The 24,433-nt window shown below is 44.5% G+C and overlaps 4 protein-coding genes across 5 annotated transcripts; 3 read left to right on the top strand and 1 right to left on the bottom strand.

The window, feature by feature from the left end:
- Positions 1 to 122: 122 nt before the first annotated feature.
- Positions 123 to 11,042, bottom strand: LOC131665779 (uncharacterized). Its single transcript, XM_058937895.1, is given in 10 exon segments — positions 123 to 1,059; positions 1,447 to 1,659; positions 1,750 to 1,925; positions 2,055 to 2,213; positions 2,279 to 2,588; positions 2,660 to 3,214; positions 3,283 to 3,587; positions 3,644 to 4,016; positions 4,095 to 4,389; positions 10,891 to 11,042. Coding segments are annotated over 9 exon segments (2,295 nt in total). The 5' UTR covers positions 4,219 to 4,389; positions 10,891 to 11,042; the 3' UTR covers positions 123 to 979.
- LOC131665835 (MORN repeat-containing protein 3-like) lies at positions 6,683 to 7,556 on the top strand. Its single transcript, XM_058937996.1, has 3 exons — positions 6,683 to 6,852; positions 6,919 to 7,214; positions 7,291 to 7,556. The coding sequence occupies exons 1-3, from the start codon at positions 6,683 to 6,685 to the stop codon at positions 7,554 to 7,556; spliced, it is 732 nt and encodes a 243-aa protein (XP_058793979.1).
- A 3,305-nt stretch (positions 11,043 to 14,347) lies between the features above and the next one.
- On the top strand, positions 14,348 to 18,195 carry LOC131665764 (saccharopine dehydrogenase-like oxidoreductase). Its single transcript, XM_058937873.1, has 8 exons — positions 14,348 to 14,507; positions 15,380 to 15,552; positions 15,775 to 15,950; positions 16,013 to 16,329; positions 16,401 to 16,547; positions 16,623 to 16,713; positions 16,788 to 17,050; positions 17,134 to 18,195. The coding sequence occupies exons 2-8, from the start codon at positions 15,381 to 15,383 to the stop codon at positions 17,237 to 17,239; spliced, it is 1,272 nt and encodes a 423-aa protein (XP_058793856.1). The 5' UTR covers positions 14,348 to 14,507; position 15,380; the 3' UTR covers positions 17,240 to 18,195.
- Positions 18,196 to 19,000: 805 nt separating this feature from the next.
- On the top strand, positions 19,001 to 23,234 carry LOC131665781 (saccharopine dehydrogenase-like oxidoreductase). Of its 2 annotated transcripts, none has more exons than XM_058937898.1 (8): positions 19,001 to 19,103; positions 20,289 to 20,461; positions 20,527 to 20,702; positions 21,195 to 21,511; positions 21,582 to 21,725; positions 21,785 to 21,875; positions 21,941 to 22,203; positions 22,262 to 23,234. In XM_058937898.1, exons 1-8 carry the CDS (start codon positions 19,051 to 19,053, stop codon positions 22,377 to 22,379), a joined length of 1,335 nt encoding a protein of 444 aa, XP_058793881.1. In that variant the 5' UTR covers positions 19,001 to 19,050; the 3' UTR covers positions 22,380 to 23,234. The 2 variants fall into 2 exon arrangements, with proteins under 2 accessions (XP_058793881.1, XP_058793880.1); XM_058937897.1 differs by having other exon boundaries at positions 21,579 to 21,725; positions 22,262 to 23,231.
- The last annotated feature ends 1,199 nt before the right edge of the window (positions 23,235 to 24,433 follow it).

Below are 24,433 nucleotides of genomic sequence, written 5' to 3'. Positions count from 1 at the left end.
TATTCGTAAATTTGATTATATTTTAGTAATGAGCAGAATCCTAAGCATATAATTCTTTTAAATGTTATGTATTTCTGCAAAATATTTTATGTAGAATAGTTTGTTGTATTATTTCCAAAAGAATTTTCTGTAGAAAGTTTACACATTCGGTAGTATCTTCTTTTCTAATGAATATAATTATATGTTTTCTGTTCAACTGAAAAGCCATTATTATGTTAAATAAACAAAATATTTTAATTCGTATAAAATTAAGTCGTGTCAGAATCGACATTTGTACGAAACGAACCCGACTTTATTGAAGATAATTCTTAAATTTTATATCTTCAATTACTCCATGTTTGCTATTGAAGCAGTGTACAAATCCGTGTATATTCTGAAATGACCTAATATAACTTTTCAAAAGTCTGAATATTTTACATTTTTATAACGCAGGCGTTTTCCTTTTCCGCGAGGATCAATGCTATTGTCGTTTGTAAATAGGTGAGATTTTTTTTAACGTTGTCTAGATATGTCTCTTAAAAATGATCACTAACAGAGTAAGATAATGCCTAAAGAGAATTTTAATATTCTTCATTTGAGAAATGAAAAATTAGACTCATAGATCTGTAGTTTAAACGTTCACATTGCATATGTACCTAAAACTCTTAGGTAGAGAAAAGAAGTATCATCAAATCAGATTCTTGATGCAACTATCATCGATTCATTGGCATTTTTTAGAAAGCTTTGTAAAAATAAAATAAAATCTGTTACAATTATTTTCAATATTTATTCATTCATACATTTACAATATAATATATTAAATATATTAAACGTCTAAAAAAAGATGAAGATCACTCACTGGGCAACATAACGCGTTAACGAATGATATGGAAATGACAGAAATTTTCAGTTCTAGTAGTTATAAAAAAATAAATTTCCGTATGTGTGATATAAATGCAAGAAGCGTCGAATTACTGTTATTGAATGTTAATTCGTTTCTTCAATATCGGAATTGCCCTTTTCGACCCATACCATTGTGGTAGATTCTTAGCGGCGTATAATTGCCATTGCCATTTATCGCTGCAACAAACATGAAAGAAAACACAATCATTATAGATATATTTCGATATCTAGATGCTCAAAAACGACTTCCAAAATCTTTTTTGTGATTGACATTGTGTACGAGCATAATGCAATTATTACATTTAAGTTTAGCTTTAACTTTGTAAAAATGAAACTATTGCGAATTTTTATTTTAATACGCCAAAAACGAAGTCTGTATATATATATATATATATATACATATTTGTTTATAAAAAATAAAGTGACGAGCATTTCAATAATTATCTATTTGTGTTGTTCATTGAAATGACCCTTGTTATCGCAAAAAATATTTTATCTTGGAGGAAAGCTAATCATAACTAAACAATTATCACTTGGTTTAACAACAGTGATGCCTAACTGTACCTTGAACAATGGTAGGCGGTTGTCTGTGGCTACCCTGCACAGTCTGTGTGTGACATCTGGGCTTGAGAAGACCATGATAAATGGCAAAGTACAAGGTAGCCATCACAGCTGCGGCTGCTGCCATGTACCTGTAGATCCATCTCATAGCATCGACTTCATTGTCACTTTTGATTTTGTCAACGCAAGCACCAATCACAGCTCCAATTGCTCGGCCTTTTTACGAAAAGAGCATTTTTTTAACGAACGATAATTTCCAGCAATGATCTACAATTCGCATGAGCGAAATATGCATAATTAATGTACCAAGGCAAAAGTGAGCGATGACCGGAAACGCTTGACCGGTGGCCGTCATTTGTCGCGAAATCAAGTGACGGAAGTAGAGGATCGCGGTGACCCACATCACACCAAGAGTGAAAAGTTCCAGCGATTCGGAGATCAAGGCCCACCAGACATCCGGTGCGAGACTCAATGCGACGAACCTGAAAAAGCACTGGCAAGTTGATTATCCTTTGACGATCGATATATGTAATACCAGGCGTACAAATAATTCACAGCAGAACCGCAAAGTGCATCCGAAAAGTGACAGAAAAGGACGAAGTAGCTCGTACCTGACGATATAAATAATGAAGGCAGTGATGAGAAGATTGCTGTGGCCGCAGTAATCGACGAGGTGCTCCGACTTCCAGAGAAACAGCAACGCGGGCAAGGCGCCGAACGTCAGCGCCAGTCCAATCGCGAGCTCGTCGCTACCCAGCTGCGCCAAATGTCTACGCCGACAGAAAGCAAAAAACTGAACGCTCGGGCGCACGAGCCTCTTTGCGCAGATACTCACATGGGCAGATAGGTGTCCATGGCGCCCCAAAAGGCGCCCATGACGACGAGCACGAGGAACAGTGCGGCGGTCTCACCGCGATACTTCCTCACCGAGCTCATCGGCAACGCCAGCATGCCGCTCCTCGTGTGCCACCACCACTCGGGCGGGCCGAGCGGCATCGAGTCGGCCGAGAGCGCGACGCAGGCGGCGAGCAGCGCCAGCAGCCCGTGCAGCGCCAACGGCGCGTAGTACGCCGGCTGCGACCCGAGGAGCGTGGTCAGGTAGCCGGACAGCGGCCCGAACAGAGCCAGGCCCAGCGAGCCGAAGGCTGAAGCGAGCGATCAGCGTCCGGTTATCGGCGTCGTCAGCGGCGGCGATCGGCGAGGCCGATTGGCTTACCCAGTTGGCGGCCGACGTCGCCGCGTCCGGCAGAGCTCTCGCGCGTGGCGATCACGACGGCGGCGTCGACGAGTGCCAGCGCGGCGCTCGGGAAGATGTCGGCCAGCGAGCGGATCGCCAGATACATCCAAAAGGTCAGCTGCTCGTTGCCGATCAGCTGCCTGCACTGGCTCTCGGCGAGCAGCTGGTCCGGCGCTGCGCGTGAGATGGATGCTCGTTACAGCCGGAGGCAGCAACCCCCCCTCGCGACGAGTACAGGCCACTCACCCGGGTCCGCGTCGTAGGGCGCCCTCAGCGAGCACTCGACCGCGCAGCTCCGGTTGGCCGCCGCGCCGCGAACGCGCGTCGGTATCCGGCACTGCATGTACTGCGCCACGGGGTAGGCGCACCAGTCGGCCGCGTCCTCGGCGTTCACAGCCTGCCGCAGACTCGCCCGCACGGCCAGGCCGCCGGGCGTCGCCGCGCCGCTCGAGAACACGTGGCAGATCTTGCGTCCGCGCGGGTCCTTGTAGCAGACGTGCGGGGCCTCGCTCAGCGGCGCCTCCGTGCTCGCACCTGCGCGCGCGCAACGCAGGCTGTACTCGGCCGCGGGCAGACCGCAGCTTCTCTCGCGCGCATCTCACCTGCCCTGGCTGCTCGGAGCACGTCGGCCCCCGTGGTCGGCGGGCCCGCGGTCGCCAGTCCGCCCAACGGCACCACGCCCGGCAGCTGGTCGCCGCCCGCGGCGCCCTCCGCGGCGCCCTCCGCGGCGCCCTCCGCGGCGAGCCGCAGCGGCACCACGCTCGCGGGCTCGTCGGCTTGCAGGCCGCTCGCGGGCGCCTGCCTGGCTCTCTGGGCATCGCGGCATGCGTAGCGGCAGCCGTCCAGACGCAGCGTGCCCAGCTGGTCCTCGTTCGTCCAACGGTGACAGCCGATGGCGTTGCGGCACCTGCGCGCACGCCTCGCGTCAGTGGTCGATCGACCCGGGCCTCGCGCTCGGCCTACCTTTCCTGGTGGACCACGGCGCCGCGCTCGTCGCACGAGAACTTGACGGCGGGCTGCAGCTCGTGCGGCAGGTCGATCCTCTTGACCGCCGGCACGAGCAGCAGAAGCGAGTAGAACAGCACCGAGAACACGCAGCAGACGGCAATCATCACTCGGAGGTATCTGCCGTTGCTCGGCCGGTCACCGATCGGCGTCGGCTTGTCGGGGCCCGCTCGGTGTGTCGCCAACGCCGCCCGGTCGGCCAGCGGTCCTGCGATCAGCGGCCCCAGGATCGCGACCGCGGGCGAGATCATCGATATCGTGCGGATCTCGGCGGCGCTCAGACCCACCGCCAGCATGTGAAGAGGGAGGAAGGGCAGCAGACAGCCCATTCCTGCGACAGGCCAATGGCGAAGGAGGCAATTATCCCGAGCTTCGTTGCTGTCGAAGCAGAGCGGGCAGAGTCGATTACCGCCGAAGAAGAAGAAGAGCAGGCACTTGAGGGAAAGGAGGCTGGTGTTGACGAGCTTCCTGCGGGCCTCGGCCGTGTCCCTGGGCTCGCTCGTGCTGCCCAGCGTATCCGTCGTCGAGCTCATCGCAGCGCCGTATTTTTGCTGATCGACCGGACGAAGGAGAGGCGCTTATTTCCCTTGTTTCCTGTGAGAACGACTAGGCGTCTGCAACGGCGAGTTTGCGACGCTTCATCGCTCGACGCCCTGTTGCATCCTGTTCTCTTGTCTCTCGATCAGCTCATCGATGCCGACTGCCTGCAGACAAGACAAGCCGATGTTTCGATTCGGCGCTCCATTGATTGCAATCGAGCGCTCCGCGTGTCGGCGCGAAGCAGCTAGTGCTCGCAGCGAACGGCCAGTTCCATCGTACCCGCGACACGGCAAAGCGCGAGTGAGGCGTTCGCTGACTCGTAAGAACTGTCGTCGCGCGATAATAGAGACGCGCTCGAGCGTAATTACGCAGTTAGCGAAAGAGGATCGCGCTCCATCCGGCCGCGAGACGTTTACGCGCGCGCGAGCGTGGGCGAGCGGATACCGTCGTGCGCGTTGGCTGCGATCAGGCTGATTGGCCGCGGTTGGCTTGGCTACTCCACGCTTTTCTTGATACGCGCGTTTGCTCGAGCAATCGAGTCGTATCGCCCGACCGGCAGCAAGCTTGCAAAGGTTCTTGGCCTAATCCGCGTGCCTGCCACGGGACGTCCCTCGTCACTTTTTACGGACCCGTTTGCTTGGAAATCCCCAAGCGTCTCGCTCGCCGGCGCGATGATTGGAAGATCGATGTCGTTTGAAAGCTCACGCTGTAATTAAACGGAGATCTGCAAGCCAAGCGGCTCGACCTACAACGTCAACTCGGGCAATTTCAATGGAGGCTTGAATCCGTGACCGTGGCGAGTCGACGAGAGATGGGGCGAGGCGAGCGTACGGGTCTGCAGACGGGCATCGTCTAGGGCGCGTGCTAGTGCAGCGTTTGCTCTCGATTCCTCCCACGCCTTTTGTCGGCAATTACAAACATCCGCTCGGTGCCGCGCTCGCGCTTTTCTCGTTCGCAGCTCGTCGCCCGGCGCGCGCAGCCAAGAGCCGCGCGCCAATCCGAGATCCACGACCAATTTCCGCCTGAATTGTATACGCGAGCGTACAGCGCTTTTACGAGCTGCTCGGTGTTAGCGACCGCCTAGCTCGTTTATTAGCTCGCGCTCGTAAAAAACGAAGAATTTTCCCTTACTTATTTTTCCTTATCTTTGAAGTTTTTCGGCACGCGCGATAAACTGGGTTAACGACAGTCGACGGCGATGACGACGGCTCATCCGCTCCTTTTCTCTCGGTTTGTTCGCGCGCGAGTTCGCCGCGATGCGTTCGTCTCTCAAATTGACGGATCGCGGAATATTAGCGGCTGCGTTACGTTATTGCGACTTCGCTGAGCGCATGAAGCCTGATCTAGATTGTATTTCTGAGTAACGGTAAAAACGGATGACAATCGAGGCCTGGAGCTTCACGCGTGAGCAACGAGGTTCGCGCGTACGCTGAATATTCGTTGCGCTCACATTGAAATTCCTCGCCATTGCAGATGAGAAATGCTCGCGTGAGAGAGCGCCACTAAACTCCTGACGACCCGTCGCGGCGTAGGTTATACAATTGTAATGAATTAAAGGAAAACATCCACGCCCGTGCTCGGCGATGTCCGTGTGTATACGTAAGTCGCGTAATTAGGCGAGGCTTTATTACGTTATTAGTCGGCCTGTTTTTTCCCCCCAGGGAAGGATCTTCCGTTTCGTGCACGGTGCGTGTCGCGAGCCAAGCGTTTCGCGCGCTTCTGGGTCGCGCCAAGTGCGAATGAAATTCACTCTCGCCTTCGCGTGAACGACACTAGCTAGCTGCCGCGCTCGAGAAAAAGCAAATCGATTTCGACTGGACAAACGCGCCTACCTCGCCAGCCCTCGCCGGCAAGATATATTTCGCTGTGTTCTTATTACTCGAGCGAGTTTCTGTTTTCCTTCGTTTTTCGTCGACCGAATTTTATCGAGCACGTCACCCTCGAGAATATCATCGGCCTCGTCACGCGTCGTATACCTGTCGCGCTCCTTTCTCTCTAATGTCATCTTCACGTCATTTATATGCCGTCGAAAAAATTGGTGGTTACGTTACGCCACGAATATTTTTTTTTCCTTGCTCTGCAGAAAAGATTTATGGAAAAAAGTGGATAGGAGTGGCCTTCTATATGTGATTCGACTGATTGCGACTGTTGATGATTAGCTGGATACGTGCTTTCGCTATTTTGTTTTTTTTCTGCTATTTCGTCTTGAGCTTACGGCGTGAGAATCCTTAATCAAATGAGATCATTGATGTGTCCGTTTCGAACAAAGTTTGTTGCGTGATAATTGTTTTCGCTGAAAGTGTCTCTGTGCGGTCGGATTATCCGGCAAATTTTGAGCGGAAAGCCAAGGATATCGAAATATGCTGATTTGAAAATCGGAAGTACGAAGTGAATTGCAGCTAGTTTCACGTGTATCGGCAGATTCACAGCTAACAATAATGAAATTATCAGTCGAGCATGGCGTGTATCGGTAGCAGACCGGCGAATTCGGCGTGCGACCTCAAAGAAAGAGCAAAGAGAAATGGGTTCAGACGCTCTATATTCAGTACCCACTGGTACCCCAAAGACAAATACGTAGGTCAGTGGAGAAACGACGAGAAAGAGGGCAGGGGAATGGAAATCTACAGGTACGCAGTGTGATCGACGCAACTATTAAATTCATTTCAAATGAAAAGCATCAATGTTGCTCATAGAACTGGCTACGTCTATAATGGAGAATGGAAGGAGGGCGCGAGACATGGATTCGGCACATTGAGCAAAATCTCGAGCAGCAAGTGCCCGCAATCCCGAACGGTGATCCACATGGGCTGCTGGTGCAGAGGAAAGAAGCACGGCTACGGGCTGCACTGGTACGCGGACAGTTTTTACAAGGGCTACTTCGAGGACGGCCGGAAGAAAGGATACGGCCAGATGTGGTGGTACAGCGGCCAGTACTACGAAGGAATCTGGGAGAACGACCAGTTTCACGGCAAAGGCAAAATCTACCTAAGTGACTACCAGCAGAAGCCCCCTTCCTCGCCGGCACAGACACTAAACTTCATGGAGAAATTCGCTTCGTTTCCCAGCCAATTGCAACGTGTACGAAGGCCAATTCGCGAACGGCAAAAAGGAAGGTTACGGCATATATTACCACAGAAACACCGGCCAGATACAGCGGGGCTACTGGACCAACGATATGTGCACCGAGGGCACAATGGAGGATGCCTACTTCCGACAGTCGTCGACGCGACCGACTAGCTATCCAATACCGAAGCTAACGCCGAGGCCGTGTCTGCCTATCGTTGCGCAATACAACGTCGCGGAATCCTCGTGCTGCCCCGAGTTTCGTTAAAAGCTATGCTCTGCTCTTGCACCCAGTTGTCGGCGAATGTGTGTACAATATATCCGCGGCGTTGGCATTAAGAATTTGACGGACTTGATAGCCGGCGAACAATGCAACGAGACGAGCGCATCTGCGCTCAGCCGGCGCATTGGAAAAGCAAACAAGGCTCGAGCCGGTGCGGTCGAAAGGTACGGTCGCACTCGAGTGGGCGCTCGTCGCGTGGAAATCCCTGAACGAGCGATCGCTCGCGGCGCGTTTCGGAGAAGCCCGGACAAAAGATCGACGACGCGCGCCGCGCGCGGCAGATGCTCAGCATCCGGATTTCGTGATCGCGCGAGGACCGGCCCTCGGAGACAGAAAAACGGAAGTCGCGAGCGTGCACGCGCGACGGAGAGAGAGTAAGAGAGAAAGAGCGAAGTCGCGAAAAGGTCGGAGCGCCTAACGGATCTCGCAGTGCACGCGTACGCGTCGTGCTACGTACGGGGGGACGTACGGGCGTCCAAGAGGAGGAGAGCTAAATCCCTTTTCAGCGTGCTTCGGACCTCGTACCCTCGCTTTCGTCCCCTCGGGCATTGTGTGCCGACGACGATGCTTTCGATGCTTAGACTTCTGTGCGTGCGTTCGTCCGCGAAGGAGATGCTCGGTCTTCGAAATTCGGTAATTTGAGGATTGACAGATGTGGCCTTGCTTGAAAAGCCCAGGATTTTATCGTACGCTTCCTGCGGTCGAATGCTTCGAGCCTCGTTGTTTGATCGCGCAGCTCCGAACCGTTTAATTTTAGCTGTGCCAACGAACGCTGCTCGCGCCACTGTTCGTCGTCGCATTGAAATGTCGAAAACACGGCAATTAAAATACTAGAGCAGAATGGCCATCGTCGCGTTTAGCCGACGAGCTCTCCGGTTCGTAGACACGAGCGATCAGTTGTTTTGCTGTCGCACGGCTCGTCAATTTTTTCCTAAAGATTATTATCCACGGCGAGTGCATTGACTCGAATAACTCTCATCGACCGACATTTCTCCATGGACGCGGACCGGAAGAACTCGATAAGCAAGTCGATTTGTTCCCAAATCAAAGAATTGACATTAGAAACTGATGCATATCGGCCAAGCAAGAGTATCCGAATCGGGCAGACTGCTAATGTTTCTTTGTAAAACCATAAATACGCGCGTAAACTCGATCTACGCTCGAGAAATGCCCATTCACTCGTTGGAAATATTAGCTGCTCGCGAAGAAGAAAAAAAGGATCTCGGCAAAGAAAGAACGCCACTGTAGCGCGATAAATCGGAGATGCGCGTGCGAACAACCGGAAGCGCGCCGACAATGCCGCGGCTAGCACAAAGTAGATCGCGCGCTTCGATAGTCTTGGATGCGCGAGCAGATGACATACGCGCAGCCCTCCACGTGCCCCAGGCGAGCTACGGCTTTGCGTCGTCGTGCGTCCGAGCGAGTCGTACGACCCGCGGAACAGAAGCTTGCGATTTCGGAGAGGACCGAGAGGAGTGCTCGGCGCGTGCACGAATAGCCGAATCGGAACGAGAAGAAGGAAGAAAAGCGAACGGGAGCAGCGGCGGCAGCTGCGGCTACCGCGGCGGAAAAAAAAACAAGGAGGAAGAAAGTGAACTGGCCGGACGAGTTCTGCCTGGCCGTGATCGTCTCGCAATTGGCGCTCGCGCGCATCGTGCAAGCTTATGTCAAAGCCGTGGGGAGCGCCTCTCTCGCGCCTCATCGGGCGATGCCCACACGGCTACTGGTTATATGGGTGGCGGCTGCTACTGCGACTCTTTCGTTTCGTCCTTTGCGAAAAGTTGCGTTCGTTCGTTTCGACCTTGGCGAATCGACGAGCCACGCCGAGCAGAGCTGGCGAAACGTCTCGAAAGGACGTCCACTTTTGGCGCGAAACGATGCGGGCATTTTCGCACGGGGGATGAGAAACGTAGAAAGACGACGCAGAAAGACCAGCAGAGCCAAGCGCCTCTCTCCAGTTTCTCGCTTTATCTAGCGAGCGAGCGCGAAGCCGAGCCGGGGCGCTCTGTCGCTCTACGCCACTGACACTCGCCCGGTTTCTCACGCGTCGGCGACGACGCCCAGTCCACTCGTCGCGCGACCAAATTGACGCTGATCCCATTGGGCGGCACGAAAGCGCGTAATCGCGCGACGCGGTGCGTTCTCACGGGCGCACAGCCGCGGGAGGAGCTCGATCGGCGGCCAGCAGCGGGACCGGGAAATTTCGATGAGCGTTCTCGAGGGCTCTCGCGCTGTCGGCGCGCCAAAAGGAAGAAAGCCAGCTTCAGAGGGCAAGCCGGCCGTCCGGCCGAGATTCCGGAGGCACGTGTCAACGGGACGAGCGCGTGAAAAGCAGCGAAGGCGCGCGTGAGCCCCGAAGGGGGTAACGCGGCGCCCGCTCGCACGCAGCCGCACGAGCACAAAAGGTTCTTGCCCTTTAGCACACTTTACGTGTGCCTGCTACACGAGTAGGTGACGTTGCGCGCTCTCGCTCGCCGGCATAATAAGCTCTACGAGAGAGAGAGACTCGTGGGAGGGGCCAAGAACGGAGATACCGCTCGCATCCTCGTCGTCGATTAAGGACCGATTGTTTCTCGCGCAAGTGATCGATCACGCGCCTGCCATGCTGCCGCGTACCGGCGGTCATCGCTCGCCTAAATGATTCTACTTTTTTTTTGCAAGCCGAAGGCTCGCATCAATTGGAGGCGCAATCACCGAGGAGGAGATGGCTCATTGAAATCGTGATTTGCGAATTAAACGCGCGCCGAGGATGATACTCTCGTCGCTGATGAGAGAACATAAACACAAAACTCTTCGCTCATCCTTCTTCATGAGCGATTATACGGCTGCGAACCGAGACTTCATTCGGACGCTTGTGCAATCTACTATTGATGAGCAACGCTTATAAATAGACGGACGTTCATTGATATTTAGGCGAAACTACGATTAATGTTTGTTTGTTGAGAACGTTTACGTTGATAGTGTACGCGACATCGGGTTTTCAATGTTGTTTGTTTTTTAGATTTTTCAGTCGCGCAATGCATCAAATTTCTTTTATTTTTTAACTTATAATGCTTTTATGCTTATTATGATTTTGCACTGGAATGGTAATGTTATTTCCAAGGAAAAAAATTAAAAATCTTAACTTCGCGACACTCGGAAGAATGTTCAATATAAGGAATAGATTCCAGAAACAATTTTAAAACTATTTTCAGCTCTCGATATCTCATCGATTTCGGAGTCGTTCAAGGACCGAAAATGGCAACATTCGTTTGGTCAATTCCTAAATCAACCGGCTGAATTCGAGTAAAAATGTGCCCATCTCAACTTGTCAACTCACCCTTCACGGTAAAAAATCTCTTGCCAGTCTTATTATCTCAAAGTTTCTCTGAAGAACCTTCAACGCTAGACGCTACTTCAGATTTGAAGCTACACGCGGAAAGCACACAAGCACGCGCAGCTCGCGGGTATCTTTTTTGTCGTCGTGCGCAAACGAAGGCACGCGAACCACTACTAAGCTGTTGCTCGCTGTGCTACTCTCCGTTGGGCTCGTTGTGTTCTCCCCCTCCCTCGTTGTATTACGTCGCTGGCGCGCAGTCGTATATAACTTGTACCTGCCCGGAATTTTTCGATCTCTGCACGCGCGCGGCTCGCTCGTTGCTTGTCTCTCATGAGGTTCAAGTTGGGAAGCTGACCAGCAACGAGATTGCAAGTCAGTCGGTTGTTCGGTTGCGACGATACCACCTCGAGATCGAACGATTACTGTTATCAGAATCCGAAAATTATTAAAGATATTGATCTCACAGCTTACGACGAAAAATTCTCGATGAGATTATCACGCCTAACGTTCTTTAGTGAATTGCGACTTGAATTACTACTCACGACAAAAAAGAAAAAAAGAAACTTAAATTTACGAGAGAAAAAAACGACCCCGCCAAGGCATTGGTCACGAACATCGTCATGTTCCCTAAATACTTATACTCGTAATAAAACGTCTGATTTATCGTTATTTGGCTCCGAATAATATAGTCGCATTCTTTTTTCAACTAATGTCAAAGTACATCAATATAATTATTAAGCATTACATAGAAGATTCCAAATTAAACAAGAGATATGCTATGTCTTTAAAATCAATTTAACATCTCGCTTATCTCGCACCTAAATGAAAGATCCTCGAGAAGAAAAACTGCATCGTAGAATTCAGCGACAGCAAGGCGTGCGTATCCCAATCCGCATTTAACGCACGAAAGTGAACGCGCGATCGCGCGCTGTGGATAGCGCACCCCTTGTAAATGCACACGCGCTCATCAGCAGAGAAACGAATTGCCTTTTCACTCTCGTTGCACCCCTCCCTCCTCTCCCTTTTACCGCTGTCTACGCGCTCCGTTCCCGTGTCGCTAAGTGCAAATCCGAATAACGGATTTTTCAGCCTCGCGCAAACGTTAACGTATCTCTCGCTGCCTCTTTTTTTAGGAGGGCAGGCAGGTGGTCTATGTGTCACCAACCGCCGACCTTCGTTGTTACAACGAACTACTAGGACGCGAATGATTTATTTTTCTCCTCGTTGCAGGTGAGAATATTGTGAAAGTTGATTAAATCTCGCGGTTTATCGGATTATTCAGTTTTTCAGTTGAAATACGTCATTAGGTATAATTAACGTATTCTACGCGTTCTACTGTCAGCTCGTATTCCATTTCCTACGGCGAATACGAAATTCCAACCGACTCGCTTCCGAATTTCCGACTCGCGGTCACGTTATTTTGCCTTGTGTGTACGGTTACTCAATCCACACCTACATTGCGAACTACAACTATACTCACATTTAGAATGATAATCACGATTATTTCGACATCAACGCGTTTGCATAGTCTCGCCATCTGCTTCTCTTAATGTTTTTACTCGTATCGTCAGTTATATTTATTTTGTCAATTTTCGTATTTTTCGTCGGCAAACGGGCGATTAAAAAATACATCCCTCACATTTTCAAGACAAATCCGTCTTGATTAATCCGTCTTGATTAATCCGTCTTGTAATTACGCGAGAACGCGCGCTCTCAAAACAAGCCGTCGTTTCACGATTTGTACGCAGACGCGAACAATCGTTATTGTACAATCGAAGAATCATCGATATACATATATAATCGAGCGTCACATTAATTGCTCCGCTGTTAATTAACGCGGCAGCTGTGCCCCCTCGCGCCCGCATTGTTCGAAATTAGCGAGGCGGGAGCGTTCGCGACGGGCTCACGCGCGATTCGTTGCGTTATTTCGACCGCAACTTCAATTAGCATTTTTCGAACGCGGGGTGTTTTCGCCTTGATAGGAGAAATGTACGCGAAGTAAAGGCTAATTACAGCAGTCGGGGTTCGTTTGAAGTTCGCCGGAAACGCATACTCGCATGTACGAATCGAGCTCGATGGCTTATCTATGCTCTGTCTGATTCATAAGCGTCCCTCGTAAGTCACAACGTTACATTTAGAGACTATATTGGCAAAGCGGTTCGGTCGCCACCGTCCAACAGCGCATTTTCATTAGCATCTATCGATAAGAGAGCAGCCGTTTCGGATTGACGATCGCTCAATTCGCTGATCGCGCGCTCGCTACTTTTTTACGCGATGACAGCACACGAAATAATGACCAGCCGTTGTCCTTGCCACAGGACGATTAGCATCGGCTCGCATTGCGTCCGGTGGCAGCTCACATTGTTGGGTAATTTTCTCAAGCGACAACAGTGCCAATTTCCTTGATTTGACTGAAAATGAGAGTTCCGGGTTTCTCAATATCCGTTTCGCGTGGGTCAGTCGAATTGGTTCTCCGATAGCAATGACACGCATTGAGCAACAAGTACTAGTGTGTTATTCACATTGATTTCAATGGTATATTTAAAAAATGCCGAGCGCTAGATTACAACCGTGTAATTTTCTATATATTTGCATTAAAAATATCTCGTTTTGGTAAAATTCAATTGGAATTGCTGAAATATAAGATTTTTTTTCCTAGAGATGGTTTAGCATAAATTTTGCTCCGAACAAATGCGCGTCTCGGAGTTTCAAAATTGTAACTGAATGCAATCGAGAAATCATGAGCTTTCTTTATAACTCCAATTATCCTTGATCATTTCTACTTTCTAATGTGCGTACTCATAAATAAGCAGACAGAACAATCACAGTGACAAGAACAAATTATATAGTTCCGATAATTTTTATCAAGCTGTTATGTAGAAAATTATCGGAGTACCGATCGTTGTTATTTTTTTGCGCACAATGGCATCTCAAGTCTACTATAATTTTTCTGCGCGAATACATCATTGAATAACTTTTAGAATAATAATCGTGAATTTAGATTGATTGGATATTGTAATATTCAAAGCAACCGGCTTCACAAGCGAATACTAATGGCTATTTGTAGAGGCATCGAGTAATTTCAGTACAACGTGTTATACTGTCGTTTCTTACTGAGAGTCTCAACATAAATCACTTCAAGCTGCGATGGGAAGCCGTTATACAAAAATACACGGAACATTTTTGCGCACAAGTGTACTTTGAACAAGAGTTAATGCAATTGTTACACTGGTGTTTCTGCTTCATTTTCTATTACTATACCTTTATGAAATACAACACACACTTCCGGATTCCAAAAAGTGTAAAGTCACGATTTGTATTTGCCACCGTGCGACGCCGTCGTTCAACTCGGCATCTACTTTAGCATCGATCGATAATATACCACATCTCGAAATTCTCTATCCAATTCGTTCTTTGTGTGTATCAATTACGCCTTATTTTCCGCGCATACACGTCGCATCGAAACAGCAGTTTAACCCCTACCACACGTCACACGTATCGCACACGTCGAGTCCGCAGCACTCTTTCCTCTTTACTCACGGGAGTTGCCTTTTAGCGAAAGACAATTTATTTATAAATTTCTGCACGACAAATCGACACTACAATCATCATCTCAGGTGAGTTTTGTCAATACAATCGTCTTTGTTCGCACTACTCGCGTATTATTCTTTTGTTTGTAATTTCGGAGCAATGGCAGTTGCATGATACTCCTTACTTGGCACTCTTGGCAACTAGCCATTGTTGACACCGGCTAAAGTTCATTTCACTTTTTTCTCTAAAGTGATGCAAGGCGAAAATTGCTCATGAGGTTCGGAAAATCTTTGCAGTGAAAGACATGATTGCAAATTTCGTGCGGGCTCTCATCGGTACTTCCTTATATATATATAAGTTCGCAAATCTATTTATAGCTGTTAAGAACTGTGCCTGTGAGTCACTGCCGGTTACGACTCATTATGCATCGCTGTATAGATATTCTATGGCGCTAATTTTCGTCATAAGTAAGTGCTTTGCCATATAGGTACATATTTCTTTTTAGGTCGCTTAGGAAACAATTCGCTAACGAGCTAATTGTGCAAAGAAAAAAAATTACACGGTCATTGACTATTACCTACAAATCAGTCTGTAAAAATTGTTCTCGAACAGCTCACGGGTTTTTTAATAGTAACAAGCTGGAGAAACAGACACGCGCGTCAATGATAATTTATTTTGTTTTCTATATAGTTCTATTTTAATCCAATGTAAACGCATGCAATTTTATTGCGTCCCGTCACTGAAAACAGCCGAGCGTATTTAGGTTTTATTATCGATGGCTGGAATCTTCTCGTGTGTTGTGATATCTCGCGCTTTACGTTGATAATTCACACAAGAGATCGTTTCCAATTTTAAATTCCATCGGTGAATTTCGTCTTGTATTCGTAAAAGTATCTCGTTTACGAGCAAAATTTATAAGACGAAAGATTTTGATCGTCATCATACTTTCGATTTTCAGAATGTCCGAGGAACGTTTGGATATTGTAATATTCGGAGCGACCGGCTTCACAGGCAAATATGCGGTAAAAGAAGCTGAACGACTGGCCAAAGAAAAGAACTTCACTTGGGGAGTTGCCGGCAGACGTAAAGAGGCTCTGGAAGCTATATTGAAAGAATTCGCTCCTGAATCAAGTATATAAATAACAACGAGAACTCTGATATGAAATATAGAACGAAGACCCATTTGTTTTTTGATAGTTTTATTTTCAAAAACTCTATTTTTAAATTCTCGTGCCAACGAATCAATGCGCGGCAGCAGAAAAATTTATACCCAATATGCATCGATAATTTAATTTATTTCTGTTGTACGGTTTTGATAATTGAAATATTTTCAAGCTAAAATTAAATTTTCAGAGAACATCAAAATCATCATTGCCGATTTGAAAGATGAGGATTCACTGAAAAAAATGACCGAGCAAGCTAAAGTATTGGTAAATACATGTGGTCCATATAGATTTTACGGTGAACCTGTTGTCAAAGCTTGCATTGCTACTCACACTCATCATGTCGATGTCAGCGGTGAACCACAGGTATTTGTATATTTGTTTGACTATAACATATAATCTTATTCATAGAATTGTTTTCATTGTAGTATATGGAAAAAATGCAATTGGAGTACAACAAAGCTGCTCAAGAAGCTGGAATTTATATAGTCAGTGCTTGCGGTTTCGACAGTATCCCGTCTGATTTAGGTATAATCTACACTCAGAACAAATTCGATGGAGAAGTCAACAGCGTAGAAACGTATTTAAATGCATGGTCTACGTCGAATGCCAGTGGTGCCGGAATACACTATGGCACTTGGGAATCAGCTGTGTACGGATTGGCGCATGCAAATGAACTTCGTGATCTTCGTACTAAATTGTATCCTGAAAAATTGCCAAAATTGAAACCGACATTGAAATCAAAGTAAGGTTTTTTTTCGTACATCTCACAAGTATCGTGGTATGAACAATTGTTTTATTTATTTTTTTTTTCAGAGGTGTCTTACATCGCAGCGCTATTTCCGAAGGTTGGTCGACGATTTTCCCAGGTTCTGATCGTTCGGTTTGCCTTAGAACGCAAAGATTTTTATATGAAAAGTACAAGCAAAGACCTGTACAAGTTCAAACATACGTGACATTCAAGTAAGTTAATATTTTGTATATGATCCACGCGTGATATTTAACTGTACTATATTAATAGCTTTTCTAATGCCCTAGATCATTGTTGCAAGTTCTTGCAGCTGCTGTATTTGGTGGTATCTTTTCTTTACTAGCAAAAAGTGAATGTGGACGTTCTTTGCTGTTGAAGGTAAAATTAAAGATAATGTGTTATCAACTTAAAAAAATACAGTATAATAATTTTTGTTGTTTTTTATTGTTTAGTATCCAAAATTCTTTTCTCTTGGTCTCATAAGCCGTGAAGGACCTAAACCTGAAATTATGGAAAATGCACACTTTTCAATCACTTTTATTGCCAAGGGTTGGACAGAAAAGTTGACAGAACCCACCGATCAATACGAAGACCCACCCAACAAAGAAATGATAACTAAAGTTAGTGGAACTAACCCTGGTTATGGAGTTACCAATACAACTCTACTGATGTCTGCTATAACGATTCTTAAAGAGTCTGATAAGATTCCGGGCGAGTGCGTTTTTGACATAGTTTTATTATATTCACAGTTCTGTTTAATGAAATAAATTACACGTTTTAAATATATTTTTTTTCCAGTGGTGGCGTTCTTCCTCCTGGGGCTGCATTTGGCAAAACGTCAATGGTTGACGAGTTAATCAAACACGGTCTCAAGTTTGAAGTTATATCGTCTATTGAGAATTAAAAAAGAAAATTTATGGCATAATACCCGGTAAAATTGTTACGATTCGAGAAAAATGATAACTGCCGTCAGTAGAAGTTGAATTTGAAAAGAAATTATTTTGTCTATTTCAATTTGAGAAAAACAAAACGTATAAGATGAATATCGTTTAACATTAAAGTAGTTTTAAATATCCATTTTATACTAAATTATACTCCGTTATTTCTAAGCTATAGCTTAACAATATCGAATTTTTCAACAGATCGAATACGTATTTTTTTAGTGGATTAATGTTTTTACTACTCGAAGCCGATATTACGTACTAATTGTGTAATTGTGATATTCACAAGAGATATTTTCTTAACATCGGATATTCTTCATAATTTAGTTCATCCGATATTCAAAGTGTCATTTGAATTTAACGTTTTATAACAACTGTTATTACCACATCATTGTTAGATAAATATTTCCCATTTTTGGTGTTTGATTTGCCACAAGAAAATTGTGTTTGTAATCAAACTATTCATTTTGAGAGCTCAAATGTTTAGACTGAATGCAAAGCAAAAGTTTTTTATAATTCTTTCCTTTTATTTGCTAAGTTGATGAAAATATTAAAAATCATGTGACGAAAAAAAAACATGTATAATTTAACGTCAATAATCCAGTCATGATGCCTGTGTATTACTCCTCCTACAGCTTTCCACTTGCATACCTCTCGTAACTTAAGGAACTAAAATGAATGCGTACAGATATCTAGTGTTCCTCTGCTGCATTCAAAACGAATGTAGTTTTTGAAGTAATAAGAACAGTAACGAACATATAGTATACCGATCATTAAACACTGCAGAGCAGTGAATAATCTTCATTGCTACAAAAATATACTTAATATTTATATTTATATAAACTAACTATATGCAGTTACTACGAATTTTCTATGATATTTTATTATTAAAAGTTTGATGTAATAAATCCTATCTATGGTGTGAAAAAGCCTATTACATTTATTTCCCTGATTACACAAAGTTATTGATAACTGTACGTTATTTAGTCTGAAGTTGTGTTTTCACAAAATGTCAATATAAATGTCATTATATCCTGTAGCACATTAACGATTGAGAGGTAATAAGATAATTTAAAATTTATATAACCTTTGAAATACGAATGTAATGTAAGAATTAGAAAATTGAAAAAATTTCCATTGACCAACAGCTCGTCTTTAAATTAATATTTTACCGTTTTCTGAATCAACGCATTAATCGTCAAATTAACATTAGTAGTACTTCTATCGGAAATAAGAATTTTAATAATCACGCGTGCTAAATAAATTAAAGTACAGGCTTGAATAAATAATTCCGAATACAGTGATCACTTTCGTCCGTTCACAACTTCAATCCTATTTGCTTGTTCTTAATAGAGAAGCCTCTCTTTCCGATCCGTCAAACTGTAACAACCTTTAGCGTCAACCATGTAAGCCAACAATTAAGCAACACGTATTTCGACAGCAACAATCGTCAAGCATCAGCAACAATTCAACGTGAGCTTTGGTAGAGAACATTTGAATTACAGCAGCTGATTTGAAGAATGAAGAATAGACATGTAAATTGTTATAAACTATATCAAATGCAAAAGATCATAAAAAAGAAGTTTTCTTCGTATGAAATCCACTTCAAAAATGCCTAGCGTGATAAGTTACCAGTAAACATACTTCGCCAACCTAACATACTCGAACTCCTAGTGGATTTTAGCTCCGCAACTTCCATTCTGAAGTAACCAGTTACTTCAATCATAGAAGAAAAAAAGGAAGTATAAACGCGCACAGAACAAGCTGGATTCTCATGTCATCATCATCGGCTCGCAGGGAGTGTCTACGGATATCAAACCAACTCAGGTAAATAAGAGTTTCTTTTCTCCTAATGCACTCGAATCGATCATCTGCACACGAAGCCTATTCGTCCAGCTTTTGCTTCTTCTTGTCGAACGTTCTCCAAGCAACGATGGCCGTTACCATGTACGCACAACCCTTTGACTTTGTTTCGCTGTTACAGATGCAAACTTTTGCGATAACGCGCTTGCGGATTTGTTACGAAGTTAAACATCTGAGAATATACAATAAAAATAAAAAAATTATGCAGCTAAGGCGTATGCGCGATATTGCGAGCGATGCAACCTTCGTGCTGCTAATAACAATATATACACACGATATATACACGCGATGCCGGAGTAATTCTTCGCTTTAGTGCAATTATCTTATTGATCGCGATCGCTTTATATTGGAAGCAAATTCGATTTGAATATCACGGACAATCGTCGAAAAATAATCTTCTTTGATGCACTTTTTGAATATTATGGATGGGGATTCGACTTGTTCCACGTTACTAACTTCGAATGATACATTATTGTTCGGCAATGACTTATCGAACGGCTGTAAAATGGAAACGACGATTTACACGTTCCCCATTGCTGATTGCGATTAATGCATAATTGTTTGCGATTCCAAAACATCAAACTCGCATCGATAATTCCGCTTAATCAGCGACTAGCATGACTTTGCTGTTCCTGTGCAGGATGCGTTTTTTTTTTAATTTGGCATTGAAAGCTGCCGAGAATACGCGAAGGTAAATATTCACATTGCGCTGATGATTGTAATGTATCTCGAACACGCAGTGATTTTAAATACCGACAGATTTGCTTTTGTGCTGAAGACAATTACGCAAGCAGCCAAAAATAAAATATGACGGTAAACTTTGCTCATGTAGCTCAGCGCGTGCTTTTTCTTTGGAAACAAGCTCGAAACAGTTTTACTAGAAATATCGTAGTTCCTAATTGCGGAAAAACGTATTAAATGAAATATCTCGTTCATTGGAAGTTTTATCCATCATCTTAGTTGATTAAGTCCAATTAGTTCTTACGTGTATACGTCGGCAGTACTTGAATTTTCACTAGAACTCGGATTCAATTTTCTAGCTTGAACTACTAAATAAATTGACAGCTTGTCATACAATAGTAGCACATCTAGATTTAAACTTGTTCTTTAACAAATTATTCTTCATTCAAAAAACAATAATCATTGCAGAATGTCGGACGAACGCTTGGACGTAGTAATATTCGGAGCGACCGGGTTCACCGGCAAATACGCGGTGCAAGAGGCTCAGCGAATTCACAAAGACATGCCATTCACATGGGGAATAGCCGGCAGACGGAAGGAAGCTTTGCAATCTGTTCTGCAAGAGTTTGCTTCGAATTCAAGTATAAACAAATCCGGCAATTGGCCCTAAGCCTGTTATCGACCGCCTCTTATTCTAATTTTCCAGATAATGTGAAAATTATCATAGCAGACCTGCGAGACGAAGTATCGCTCAGGAAAATGTGCCAGCAAGCCAAAGTCGTAGTGAACTGCTGCGGCCCGTATAGATTTTACGGCGAGCCGGTGATCAAAGCCTGCATCGAATCGAAAACTCATCATGTCGACGTGAGCGGAGAGCCTGAGGTACACAGAACCGAAGAATTTCTGACAACACGAGTTATTCAAAAAAAAAGCAAGGCTGTAGTTTTAATGGATTTTATTACATTACAACACAAGACGCACGAGAACGCAAGACAATTTTTCAGTTTGATGTCTTGGAGTGTTCTAACGATTTCACAGTTTCGCTCTCAAGTCGTATCTGAAAACAAAAACGATCTCAGAAATTAAAGACAAATCAGTAAATTTATAAACACCGATATCGTTCGAACAATTTACTCAAACAATTTCCTGAAATTAAAACATGAAATAAGATACGGATAAGAACTACAAAAATTAAGAAAACTACTCGTAATTGTTCTTTAGATAAATTTGCTTACTTTTGAACTTGTAAATGTTCGCGTATGTAGTAAATTTTTTAAATTATTTATTAATGAAAATTGTTTTCGTATTGCCCAAACCCGTATTTCACAAACTTGTCACTTCACTTTTCGTTCACTCTGGAAATGTTGTTGACAGTATATGGAGAGAATGCAGTTGGAGTACAACAAGGCCGCGGAGGAAGCTGGCATCTACGTTGTTAGTGCTTGTGGTTTCGACAGTATACCCTTCGAGATGGGCATAGCGTTCACCGACGATAAATTTAGCGGACAAGTCAATAGCATCGAGACTTATCTGAGCGGTTGGCTGACAAGCGACGTTGGTGGTGCAGTTCTTCACCACGGCACTTGGGAGTCGGCTCTGCATCATTTGGCGAATGAGAGCGAACTTGCTGCTCTTCGCCGTAAGTTGTATCCTGATAAATTGCCGGAATTTAAGCCCGTATTGAAGACCAGGTTAGCGCTCACTTGATTTTTCATTGTGGCGACTTGTCCGAATGGTTGCTGAAAAAAATTCTTTCAGAAGTTTCATACATCGCAATCCTGCTTCGCCAGGTTACTCGGTTGTATTCCCCGGTCCAGATTTATCGGTAGCTCTTCGAACTCAGAGATTCATGTTCGAAAGATACAAGGTGCGACCCATCCAAGTACAAACATACGTGACGTTCAGGTATGGTCGTATTAACATGTATTCGATTCCGACTATCGATCAATTCGTTGTACTTATAGATCGCTGTGGCAACTGACTAAAGTCGCTGTAATCGGTGGCATGTCCACTGTATTGTCGAAATGCCGATGCGGTCTCTCGCTGCTCACGAAGGTATACCTGCATTTTTTCAGCAATCCGTTTCATTAGTTCAACATGCGTCTTTTATCCGCGGATAGCATCCAAAATTTTTCTCGTGGGGCTTGGCCAGCCACGAAGGACCGAAGGAAGAGATAATGGACAACACACATTTTTCAATCACCTTTCTCGCTAAAGGATGGACTGAGAAATTGACCGATCCGACCGATCAGTACAAGGAGCCGCCCAATAAAGAGTTGGTTACCAAAGTCACGGGAGTCAATCCCGCTTACGGACTCACGAACACTACTCTTCTGATATCTGCCCTAATGATCGTAAAAGAATCTTACAGAATGCCTGGCAGGTGCGTCAATTTTATTTGCATTCAGATTGAATATTGACAGTTTCATTCTCTGTTTTAGTGGCGGAGTTCTTTCTCCTGGCGCGGCTTTCGCGAAAACTTCAATGGTCGATGATTTGATGAAATATGATCTCAAGTTTGAAATTGTTTCTTCTAAAATTAAGCAAAATGAACGTTAGAATGTGTGAAATGTGTTTTAATTTGAATCAGTATAAGAATTGACATGACAGTAAAAAATTTATTAATTGTTTTCATATTATCTGAGACTAAGGAGGAAAAAATTTGAAATGCATATGCGTGATTTATTGAAGAATAGGAGATTGCGAATGTAATAATAATTAATTTGTGTATTATAAGCTCTCTATATTGTACAACAAATAATTTATGTAGGATCAAAGATGAAAGAACAGACCCAAAGAATAAATGAAGTACAACTTCACATTGATAACGTTACGCTGGTATGGCTACCACTTTTAAATAGATCTGATATTATTTACAGCAATTTTTTAACTTTTAAGACAAATAACTCATGTACCGAGAAGCTTTCTTTTGTTCTCTTCGTAACCATATACTATTGACGTGGTTATAAGTATGTATGTATACTTACCTAACGATACTGAGCAATAAGACGTTATTTTGCTATACTTTTTCTCATCAAATTTGTCTTACTGTTAATTTAGCAAACAAAACTTACAAAACAACGTTGGCAATGCTTTGCTGCTTCTTCCATTCACACAACTTGATTATAGGATCAATTTTTTATAACGCACACGGGGCTAAGGTCATCGAGATGCAGCGAATGCGTTGTAACGGCACTTAGAGCTTTTTATTCGCGTATCTGACTTATATAATGAGACAGGCACACTGGCGACAAAAAGCTATTTAACGCTTTATGCATTGCTATTAATGGATGTTCTTTTATGATTTTTGACACGCGTTGCGTGTGTGTGCGTAAGGCAAAAAAATGACGAACGAACTTACGCAATAAAATCCAGTTGATAAGAACAGGCTTATTATAGTTTCCTCTCGATACTTTAAAATAATCTGCAATCAAGTACGATTGGCTTGCCAATTATTTTGGAGTGTTGTAGTTTGACCTTTCATGACGCATCGAAATTCACATTCTCCGACGAGATCTTTGATAACTGATCCTAGACATACCTGTCCTACCATTACCGTATCGAACAAGAAATAAATAGAAGAGTATACAAATCATTTATCGCCGACTGATTAGCCAAGCGAACGTTCATTAAGTCCTTGTTCTGTAAGCCGCTGTAAATCCTAATTATTTATAATATTCGCAATTGTAAAGCAAACGCGTGGACGTTGCTCTCTTGCACGACAGAACAGCGTGTAAGACCTTGCTTCGCCGAGCGCGTAACTATCACGTAAGATTCCAATGAAAAGATTCTCTGAATTCACTTTCAAATGCTGCACTCCAGTTGAAATTTCGAATTTCGTATGAAAAACCTTTTCTTTTTTCAAATTGTACGTACTGATAAGAGTTGCTCTTCGGTATAATTATAAATCCGTAAAAAATGCGTGTAGTTTTCAAAGATAGCGGCTAAATCGCCACGTAATTGCGTATTTCTCACCTCAGCCTTGTGATCCTGAGGCTGTTGCAGCATTGCAAATATACCTGCCCGACCTACTTCGACGTATAGGTGAACTACCCACTTACGTGCGTGTTTTACAAGGATTAGTCATCCGAAAAATATAAAGTGGATTAGCATAGATTTATGTAATGTGGGTTATCAGGATTGACATCTTTTTCGATCGAGTTATTATGCCGTGAAAAACATTCAAGGATCTATCGACACGTTACGTCGGACAGACGAGAGCGTTGTTTTTGTTTTCGTCTGATGTCGGAGAGTAACTGCTTTGCGAATATTCAAATAATCGAATGGAATAATTATTTTTTTTATACTAATCTGAAAATTATTTATTCAAGCTGTCGTCTCGTCGTTTTTATCGTAAAACGAATCGCGACCGTTGCGATTAACGGATAATTATCAATTCAATCAATAGGTACTGTTAAACAGTGACAAGTAGCAGCTTTCTTTGTTGGTTTGTAAAAGCTATTTTAATGAAGGTATCGCCATGATTTTTTTCTGACAAAGTATCTCGCGTAAGCTTTACTTTTCTTGATCGCGATTTCGTAAAAACGCCTCAGAATATGGGCTTAACGTAATACTTTTATTAATTTAAAAAGTACTCTACTCATCTGAAAGTC

This window comes from Phymastichus coffea, unplaced genomic scaffold (genome assembly GCF_024137745.1).
Source record: "Phymastichus coffea isolate CEN01 unplaced genomic scaffold, Cenicafe_Pcof_1.1 PCOF00054, whole genome shotgun sequence".
NCBI lineage: Eukaryota > Metazoa > Arthropoda > Insecta > Hymenoptera > Eulophidae > Phymastichus > Phymastichus coffea.
The sequence above is the reverse complement of the archived record's forward strand: the minus strand, read 5'-3'. Positions and strand labels throughout refer to the sequence as shown.

Excerpts from the sequence above, each read along its gene's own strand:
- LOC131665764 (XM_058937873.1), top strand. The coding sequence starts at position 15,381 with ATGTCCGAGGAACGTTTGGATATTGTAATATTCGGAGCGACCGGCTTC. Across the intron at positions 15,553-15,774 it reads AGAATTCGCTCCTGAATCAA|AGAACATCAAAATCATCATT; the intron begins GTATATAAATAA and ends TTAAATTTTCAG. Across the intron at positions 15,951-16,012 it reads ATGTCAGCGGTGAACCACAG|TATATGGAAAAAATGCAATT; the intron begins GTATTTGTATAT and ends TTTTCATTGTAG.
- LOC131665835 (XM_058937996.1), top strand. The coding sequence starts at position 6,683 with ATGGCGTGTATCGGTAGCAGACCGGCGAATTCGGCGTGCGACCTCAAA. Across the intron at positions 6,853-6,918 it reads AGGGGAATGGAAATCTACAG|AACTGGCTACGTCTATAATG; the intron begins GTACGCAGTGTG and ends TGTTGCTCATAG. Across the intron at positions 7,215-7,290 it reads CAAAGGCAAAATCTACCTAA|CCAATTGCAACGTGTACGAA; the intron begins GTGACTACCAGC and ends TTCGTTTCCCAG.
- LOC131665781 (XM_058937897.1), top strand. The coding sequence starts at position 19,051 with ATGTCATCATCATCGGCTCGCAGGGAGTGTCTACGGATATCAAACCAA. Across the intron at positions 19,104-20,288 it reads CGGATATCAAACCAACTCAG|AATGTCGGACGAACGCTTGG; the intron begins GTAAATAAGAGT and ends TAATCATTGCAG. Across the intron at positions 20,703-21,194 it reads ACGTGAGCGGAGAGCCTGAG|TATATGGAGAGAATGCAGTT; the intron begins GTACACAGAACC and ends TGTTGTTGACAG.